General features: G+C 43.3%; 1 protein-coding gene across 8 annotated transcripts in view; it reads left to right on the top strand.

Moving 5' to 3' along the window:
• The first annotated feature begins 9,485 nt into the window (after positions 1 to 9,485).
• PACRG (parkin coregulated) overlaps positions 9,486 to 10,136 on the top strand; it is a 512,994-nt gene continuing 512,343 nt past the window's right edge. For 2 of the 8 annotated variants that reach the window (XM_032337979.1, XM_032337975.1), the window contains exon 1: positions 9,486 to 9,958. In XM_032337979.1, the coding sequence (XP_032193870.1) occupies positions 9,803 to 9,958 (156 nt within the window). In that variant the 5' untranslated portion in view covers positions 9,486 to 9,802. The remainder of the gene's footprint in view (positions 9,959 to 10,136) is intronic. The other 6 variants (XM_032337977.1, XM_032337976.1, XM_032337981.1 and 3 more) reach the window with 4 other exon arrangements.

The raw sequence follows: 10,136 nt of genomic DNA, 5'->3' as shown, positions 1-10,136 counted from the left end.
AAATGCCCTAACCTGCCAATGGCTGGGCCTCTTACCAATTCTTAAATGTAGAGTGGAAGCAAATACCAGACCGTCACTGCATATTACTTTCTGTTTGTATCATACAATTATGTCGAAGTTGACTGCCCAGTAAAACACACACGATTCCTATCCAATACTATTAACTCAGGCATCTTCATTTAAAACCATGTTTTGATACTGTCACACAGAATCATCCAGACTTGGTGAACGCCAGCTGACTTGTGCGTCTCAGTGAGTTTGTGCTCTGCAGCACATGGGATGCCGCCTCAGTTGTGCTTAAATCTGGAGCTCTCACTCTCCAGGGGCATGCCATGGAGCTCGAAAGGACTCCAAGCCAGAGTTCAAGGGGTGGAAAGAAGCATCCTAGAGCACGAGTTAGTATTCATCAACCTTTATTCTCCAGGCAGTAAGCCTAACTGGTCCCCCATCCACTGGCCAGCCTAGTTCCTCACTCCCCAGAACCAGATCAAGGAATAAAGTGTATTCAAGACCAGATTCCTAAGAAAGTAAAAGTCAGAAACAAGGCTTGTTTACCGCAGACTGTCTGGTTGGTCATGCCAGTCCCACTGTGACCCTCAGAAACACTTTTACAACCACCAGTCAAGCCCTGTGGAAACCAGCAGCAAGAGAGGAAAGAGTCCCCTTCTTTTTTTTCTTTTTTTAATTAAATTAATTTATTTATTTTTAGAAAAACTGTATTCATTATTTTTTCACCACACCCAGTGCTCCATGCAATCTGTGCCCTCTATAATACCCACCACCTGGTACCCCAACCTCCCACCGCCCCCCGCCACTTCAAACCCCTCAGATTGTTTTTCAGAGTCCATAGTCTCTCATGGTTCACCTCTCCTTCCAATTTCCCTCAAGTCCCTTCTCCTCTCTAACTCCCCTTGTCCTCCATGATATTTGTTATGCTCCACAAATAAGTGAAACCATATGATAATTGACTCTCTCTGCCTGACTTATTTCACTCAGCATAATCTCTTCCAGTCCCGTCCATGTTGCTACAAAAGTTGGGTATTCATCATTTCTGATGGAGGCATAATACTCCATAGTGTATATGGACCACATTTTCCTTAACCATTTGTTCGTTGAAGGGCATCTTGGTTCTTTCCATAGTTTGGCGACCATGGCCATTGCTGCTATAAACACTGGGGTACAGATGGCCCTTAAAAAACAAAGAGGCAACCCACAGAATGGGAGAAGATATTTGCAAATGACAGTACAGACAAAAGGTTGATATCCAGGATCTATAATGAACTCCTCAAACTCAAAACACATGAAACAGGCAAACATATAAAAAAATGGGAAGAAGATATGAACAGACACTTCTCCAATCAAGACATACAAACGGCTATCAGACACATGGAAAAATGTTCATCTTCACTAGCCCTCAGGGAGATTCAAATTAAAACCACATTGAGATACCACCTTACACCAGTTAGAATGGCCAAAATTAACAAGACAGGAAACAACATGTGTTGGAGAGGATGTGGAGAAAGGGGAACCCTCTTACACTGTTGGTGGGAATGCAAGTTGGTGCAGCCTCTTTGGAGAACAGTGTGGACATTCCTCAAGAAATTAAAAGTAGAACTTCCCTATGACCCTGCAATTGCACTCCTGGGTATTTACCCCAAAGTTACAGATGTCGTGAAAAGAGCCCCCTTCTTAATTACTCAGACAGCAGCTGGTCCTCCAAGTTGAAGAATGAAATGTTCAAATTCCAGTTTCTGAGAAAATGAAGTAATGTTGGGAGGAGAAACAGAAAGACAAAGCAAAGGGGGCGTGCAGGTGGCTTCCGTGAAATACGAACATTGCAAACTCGGTCATTCCTGTTTCTCTCCGTTATTCATGCGGAACAAGTTTTGGGTGTGTATCCTACCTTTGCATGTTCTAGAAAACGCATCCATTTGCCCAGTAAGCTTAAAAAATCACAATGTAGCTTAAAGGGCTTCATCTCAGGTCACCTAATGTATGTACTGAAACTCCAGAAACACTTAACGATAGGAAGAAGGGGCACATTCATCAATTAGATAATGAAATTATCTCATCTGGAACACCCCAATATTAATTCCCTGATCACTATTTTCTCCCTATTTAATGAGGGTGGGAATAGGGGTTTGAGGGACAGGTAAGGTTGCTATATATTGTACATCTCAAGTTTTTTCTCTCTTCCAGTGATAAGGGCTCTAATATTAACCTTTATGAGGGGCCCTGTTCAAGCTTTAACAGGAAAAGTGAATTGGAGAAACCATCAAGAACCTATCAATACTATTAAAAACACAAACACTGGTCCCAGGACGGTCTCAATACATGACGAGCTGTGTAAGTTATGCAGATACTGAAAGGAAAGAACCTTCCTCTGCACTACGCTGGGTCACTGCGGACTCCAGCTTTGGAAACAGTGCTTTCCCCATCTACCGAAGAAACTCTGCACAGAAACCGAAACATCACGGGCCTACACCAAAGGACATACAGAGTACTTCCAAAACATGAATAAATTCAAACTTTTAGTAACATGAAAAGAAATACCTGTCAGTGAGAGTATTTAATACATTCTATAAAAATAAGTACTTTTTTTTTTCTTAAAGAAATGTGGCCCTCCATCAAAGATGAGTTAATGACATCAGAAATGTCGCCAGGCTGAGAAAAACCATCTCCTATCCTACAACCTCCCCACCTCTCTTACTGGAAGACCATCTCCAGCTTTAGAGAAAAAGGAAGCCATTCGTACTTACCTGGACTTCTAGGCACTACTTAACTATACCACAGCTTTCCGTTCCCGCCACAGACCTCCCTCTGAGATGTCATCCGTTCTCGGGCACCTGAGCGGCTCAGTCCGCCAAGCGTCTCCCTTCGGCTCAGGTCATGATGCCACAGTCCTGGGATGGAGCCCCACGTCAGGCTCCCTGCTGGGCGAGGAACCTGCTTCTCCCCCTCTCACGGCTGCCCCCCGGCCCTGATTATGCCCTCTCTCTCTCATATAAATAAATCAAATCTATACTTAAATAAAGAAACAAATAAATAAAATGTAATCCATTCATGATGCTCTTCTGGATACCATGGTTCACCGACTCCTTGCCACTGTGGTATCGAGCTACCGTCTCCGACCCTGCCTACAGCTGACAGCCCATGCCCCTCCAGCCTCGGGCCGGCCTACTTCTGCGGGCCTCTTCCTCCCTGCATGGCCTTCACCCCGCTCTTCCCTCTCCCTGCCATGCCTCGGCTCACGTCTGTCCCCCCATCCAGAACGCTGCCTTCATCTAACGAACTCCTACTCATCCTTCAGCACTGGATCCCCCAGGCTCTATATCGCTGCCCCCGCCAGCGCTTCCCTGTAGAAACCTGTATATCATGCATGGTATCTGCAGTGTACGACTGCAGGTCTTTGTTTTTCTGTACTATGTGCTGTTGCGAAGCTCCTGGCTGACTCTAAAGGAGGAGCTGATTGTTTTAGATTGAGACGTGTGAGCGTTAACACACAGGTGGGGATCTTAAGGAAAACTTCATCTAAAGCTGTTGTCATTTGAAATGAATCTGGCAGGATGAACAGTCGTTTCCAGATGTACTATAGAGGAATGATGTTCAAAGGTGAGAAAATAACATGTGCAGAAGAGACCTGAAAATCTGTGGTGTGATGGTGTGTGTGTGCTTGTGTGTGCAAGTTTGTGTTCACATATACACATCTCTTTCTGATTACTCTGCTTCTGATGGGGGAGGTGAATTCTTACCCCAATAAATGTCTTATCAGTCCAACTAGATCACAGACTCGTCTCAGAGAAACAGTCTCATATTTCCCTGTGTCCCTTCCTGGTGGGCAATATACAATACACTTGCCCCCTGCCCGGACCTCCTCCCCTGCACAGCATCTCCCAGAACCAAGACCTTAATAAGAACCGACACTGAAATCATTAGTGGGAGCTGAAATACCTGTTAATCCAGGGAAGAAAGGTTTCTATTTAGTGAAAGTAGATACAGGAATACACCTGGTTGAAGTCCCAGATAATTAGGACATACAGTACTAGGGGAAACAGAGTAACCTTACCACCATTCTTTTTAACCAGACTCTCTCCTATAAGGGGAAGTAAATAAGCCAGGAAGGCGAGCTGCAACATAAATCAGCCAACTGTCATATAAATTTCCTTCTTTAATATTACAAAACTTAAGAGAGAAACCATTCAGGTTACTACAAAGAAATATTTAAAATGAACTCATTAAATGCAAATTAAAACAGAAACTCTGAATAAGCACTGGGCCACAATTAAAGGCTGAAGAAACAGCAGGTAAGAAACAATTTTCATTGATCAAAGAACTAAAAGCTAACAGAATAGACTATTCTGCATTGAAACTGGTTTCATGAATATGAAGCATTTCCAAGTAAGGAGATTTTTTTCCCCCCATTTTTCAAAGAAGCTTTGGAGGTGGAAATGGATCTGCATATCTTAATACAAAGTACTTTCATTGTATCATTTTCAAGCAATGAAGCCATGAAGTTTCTGAAAAATGTAGACTTCAAAAAAATCCTTAGAAATCATTCCAAAATTGAAAATGGCATAAGGTCATCATTTTAGAGCCTTTGGATCCAAAGAACTGTACATAATTACACAAAATCACTGATGCAAAGATTCACTAGGATGTCCTTTATGACACAATTGTACCTCATTGTAAATAGGAGCTTTCAGAGCCTATCCTGAGTACTTCCATGTAGGGTCACTTTTTAGCTAAAATTATTGAAACAGCAGAGTAGCAGAGTAGCAACTAGAAATATAAACTCTGAGACTTCAAAATTCATCACATGTAAGCTTTAAAACAAATACACAGATGTGTAGGCAAATAGTAAAGTTAGATTGCACATTCATAATAGCAAGGGCATTTTTTTTAAAATTTCATTTACTCATGTATCCCTGGCACCTGGAGTAGTACTAGGCACACAGGGACTCAATTACTGGATCTGCTTTCATGAAAATAAAACAATATAAAATAAAACATAAGAGAGTTTTTTCCCCTCATAAATTCATTTTAAAACTTAAAATATATTGATTTCCATTTAACAAGAAAGCAAAAATTAAAATATTCTATGTACACAAGGGGTAAATGGGCATTCTGATAAACACTGCCAGACAAGGCAGAGCCACCAAGCACAGTTGCGCAGCTTGTGCACTGCTCAAAGTCACAAACCTGAGCAGGGATGGAAAAAAACAGGGACAAAAGAAAAACCCAGTAGATGCTCTGCTGATGTATGTGAGTTAGCCTTGAGAAGGATGCCTGTTTGAAATTTTTCAGTCCTGAGGAGCAGGGCAACTTTTGCTACCTTGTTGCATTAGACAGAAATGTAAAATAGGATGACTTACCTTGGAACAATTGAGAAATACCTAGAAAAATTCAAAGTCCACTAATTCTTTGACTAGAAAATCTGCCCTGAAATTGTAACAAGATTTTTTTCTTTACAAATATGCTTATATATGCAAATAAAAAGATATGAATATAAGCATTTCTGATGATAGCAATCTGTAAACCTACTGAGTGCTCACTTGTGGAAGAATAATTACATAATTTGTGTACATCCACAAAATAAAGAAGTAGGCAAGAATTACTGCGGAGTGGAACTGTGTAGGTAGAAATATAAATTTCTAAGAGACAATTTAAGCAATATACAGATGTGACCATGTTCTAATTGTTATTTTTTTTTAAAAAACATCAAAAATTTTTAAAGATTAAGATACTGGATTTGAATTCTAATATTAACAACACTGTTGTATACAGATCCATGCACTTCAATACCTGATACTATTCAAATACCTAAATCCAGTTCTATAGGAATTAGAATATACAAATATAACTATTAAAATTCAATTTAAATAAAAAGAATCGTTAAATTTTAAAAGGGTAAAATACGTAATGATGCCAAAAATTATATTTTTCTCAGTAGGATTTTCTTTTTTTTTTTAAAGATTTTATTTATTTATTTGACAGAGAGAGAGATCACAAATAGGCAGAGAGACAGACAGAGAGAGAGATGAGGAGAAGCAGGCTCCCTGCTGAGCAGAGAGCCCTTATGTGGGACTCGATCCCAGGCCCCTGGGATCATGACCTGAGCCGAAGGTAGAGGCTTAACCCACTGAGCCACCCAGGCGCCCCTCAGTAGGATTTTCTTAAGCCTTTCTATTCTGCTTTATATTATCTTGATATCCTTCCTCAGACTTCTCAAAGTCATAATCACCAATGTCAATTAAACTATGTTTCTTTGGCTGTCTGGGTCAGGGCATTTAACATGTCAGTCATAATCCAAGTGAGAAATATAAGTACTTTTGAAACAGTCTCTGTGCCGAGAAGGAATCTTAGTGTTTAAGAACGTAAAGGGAAGGTTAATTCTCCTGGTAGTGGGGTAAGAGCCACTCCCCTTTACTCCTACTGTACCAACTCACCTATTTTGGTTTTTCCTCAAAAGTAAGCCAAGATTTATATAAAGTGGGAGAGTACTATTTGCATTAAAGAGGGTGTAGCAATTAACAAGAGCATAGGCATAAAGGGGCAAGTTCTGAGTAGCACAATGTCTTTAACAGAAAAAAACGATCCCAGATATGTACTGATTTATATTTTGATTCCCAGTTTATCAGTAGATATAAACTCTAATGCCTTTCCTGGCCCCGAAGAGTAGTCACAGAAACAGGAAACCCATCACTCCGAGACTTCCTTTAAATTGCCTCTACTTTAATCATTCTCCTCCCTTTCCACACTTGCCAACACAACCAAGCACCAAATTGGCAATTAAGATTTTTGCTAAAATGCACCCGCCAACAGAAGGACGCACTCTCTCCCTTCCTCCACGTTCACTTAGCTGCCACACTCTCTCTTCCTTTCCACGCTCTCCCATACAACCAAGGCCAACATTGGCAACGAAGATTTTTATAAACATATGCCCGACGACAGAATTAAGCAATGCAACTAATTGTATAAAATAATTTACTGCACATTGTCCACATGGTTTTTATATGTAAGGTACTCTTCTTGGGAGGGGGCATGTTGTAATACACATTTATTTGCACTGTGTAAAACTGTATCTGGAATATGAGAAAAAAACATCTTTTAAAATCTACCTTATATTTTTACCGTAATTACAAGTTACTAATAACTATCTAATCAAATCCAAAGATTGATTATACTCTTTCTTCTCCTGTCCCTGAATCCCAAATAAACTAAACAAACTGCCTAAACATAGTTCATCCTAACAAAGTGTTGATACAGTAATTTATTAGATAATAATTTAGAATTGTGATTTTTAGATCTTAAGTCCCTGTCTTTATATACAGCTTTACTATAAATTTGCTTTTAAAAGTACCCATTCACTAGGGGCACCTGAGTGGCTCAGTCGTTAAGCACCTGCCTACGGCTAGGTCATGATCCCAGACTCCTGGAATAGAGCCCTGCATCAGGCTTCCTGCTCCGGGGAAGCCTGCTTCTCCCACTCCCACTCCCTCTGCTGTGTTCCCTCTCTCTGTCTCTCTCTGTCAAATAAATAAATAAAATCTTAAAAAAAAAATCCATGCACTAGATTAAGCTGAATTAAAATAAAATTTGCCCAACTGTCTTCAAAATAAAATATAAACTTTTTTTCCTATAAAATACTGACATCACAGGGTCACCTGGGGCGCTCAGATGGTTAGGTGTCTGCCTTCAACTCGGGTCATGACCTCCATGTCCTGGAATCACGACCCATGTCTGGTTCCCAGCTCAGAGGGGAGTCTGCTTCTCCCTCTCCCCCTGCTTGTGTTCTCTCTGTCTCTGTATCTTTCTCAAATGAATTTTTAAAAAAAAATCTTTAAAAAGCATACTGACATCATGGATTTTGAAAATTTCTTGTACTTGATTTTCTGATTCAGTTTAAGAGTTGGATTTATAGTGGATTATATGTAATAGTCACCTTAAAAATCTCAAGATTTATAAAAGTTTATATGAAAAATGTATTTAGAAGAAAAAATGTCTTAATTTAATGACTCTCAAAAGTCATTCACCAAAAGTCTAGAAAGGTAAGAAAAGTTGGACAACATCATTAGGTTTTAGTAGCACTGCAAAGACAGCGCCAGTTAATCACAGAGATGATTCTCCCAGTGTTCTACATTTTAACATTAATTTCCTAAAAAAAGACTTAAGACTTTATCAGTGCATACAAACTTAAGGATTTTAAAAATCCACTTCTCATGTTTCTGGATAGATCACTGACTTCGGATGTACTCATTGCAATCAAAAGTGTTTTGTAAGTGGCACTCATCAGGAATAATCCCCAAATAGGCTCACCAAATCTCACATACACAATCTAGAGCAAGTCTCTGTCATTTAAAAAAAAAAAAGGCAATGGTTTCTAATCATACTGTGCAGTTCCACTAACTTCAAAAGATTCCCGCTAGGAAGAAAAAAAATTTTGGTTTAATAACCCCAGAAGGGAGAAACTTTGCTGATCTTACACACCACAGTGTTTAAAAACAATAAACCATTTCCAAAGCTTTCACCACAAAAATGCACCCAGGTCATTTTGTGTTAGATAACAATAATAATTCATTATGCAAATATTTAATCCTTGTTATTTACTCTTAATTCTTTCATCTCAGACTTACAATGAGAGATTTAAAAGGAAAAATCGGAGGGAGCAAGACGTTTAAATCCCTTAGCAGGAACTTCCTTTGATCCTAATCATCATTGCAGGCACCTTCCACCAGAGTTTAACGCTTCGCTAGGGCTTCCCCGGAAAGAGACCGGCAGACGGTGAGCTCCAGTCTGTTCCTACCCCGAAGGCAGCTTCCCAGGCGCCCCGAGGGACCTGCAGACGGAACCCCCAAGTCTGGCCGAGCGCCGCGCCCGCCGTGGGAACGCGCGACCCAGCCTTCGCCTGGGGAGGCGCGGGGGCGCGCACCACGGTCCCTGGAGAACTTGTCTCCTGGGGGAAGCCTGCCAAACCGCGAGCGGGGAGGGGGCTTGGAACACACACTTCTACTCCTGGCCCACGGCGGGCACGGCGAGGCCCACGGCGGGCACGAGGACGCCCGCAGCGCGGGCTGAGGACGGGCGAGCACGGCCGCCCTGACACTGACAGTTGACACCGGCGGACACCCTGGGGGTCCCTGTCCGCCGAGGCCCGGCGGGGCGGCGCAGAGACGCTGTACCTGGCAGGCACTCACGTACCTATCATGGTCACTGCGCAGGTGGAGGCTGCCGGGCATGGAGTGACCTACGCGGGAACCGCACCCGCACGTGCCGCCCACCAGAGTGGCTCCGGGGTTAAATCTTCCAGCGCTCGCCTCCCCGGAGGCCGGCTGTCGGCATGCGCACGCGCGGACGACGCGCCGCCAGCGGCCTTCTGGGAGTCGTAGTTTTGCCGCGTAGTTTCTCGTCACCCCGCCCGCCGGCCGCCGCCCCCCGCTCGCCGCCCGCCTTCCGCAGGCCGCCTTCCGCCGCCGTTCCGGATTCAGGCCCAGGAAACGTACGTCACGGGGGGACGGGGCCACTGGGCCGCCGTGTTGACGCGTCGCCTAGCAACCAGGAGGCTCACCTTTGGAAGCTTGCTGCCGCTCTCGCCGCGGTCCTTCCCTCTTCCCGCCCCTCCCCGCCCTCGACTCCCGGCACCTCGGCGCTGCCAAACATCTGGATCAACCTGGGCACTGCGAGGGCTTGAATTTCTACCAGTAACGCGCCTTTTTACACTTTTTCCCGAACTCCTCCTCACATCCGTAAAACCCACTGACTCTCGTACTACACGTTTTATGAGAACAAGACATTTCTTAGGAAGATGGTGGCAGAAAAAGAGACCCTGAGCTTAAACAAATGCCCAGACAAGATGCCGAAGAGGACCAAGCTGCTGGCGCCGCAGCCGCTGCCCGTGCACCAGCCTCACTCCCTGGTTTCTGAGGGCTTCACAGTCAAAGCCATGATGAAAAACTCGGTCGTAAGTGATCTTCCTGCCTTGAATGCCCTCGCTCCGAGTCCGGGGACGCCAGGCGATAGATGCTGGCCGGTCCTGTGGTGGATTCCGAATCTGTGTGCTGGGTGGTCTTTGGCAAAAATGGCAATTCCCCCGCAGACGGTGCCCAGCCCAGAGCGGAGGTCCCGCTAGGTTGTAGGAA

This window comes from Mustela erminea, chromosome 4 (genome assembly GCF_009829155.1).
Source record: "Mustela erminea isolate mMusErm1 chromosome 4, mMusErm1.Pri, whole genome shotgun sequence".
In the NCBI taxonomy this organism is placed as follows: Eukaryota; Metazoa; Chordata; class Mammalia; order Carnivora; family Mustelidae; genus Mustela; species Mustela erminea.
Note: the sequence above shows the minus strand (reverse complement) of the source record. Positions and strands in the feature narration are given on the sequence as shown.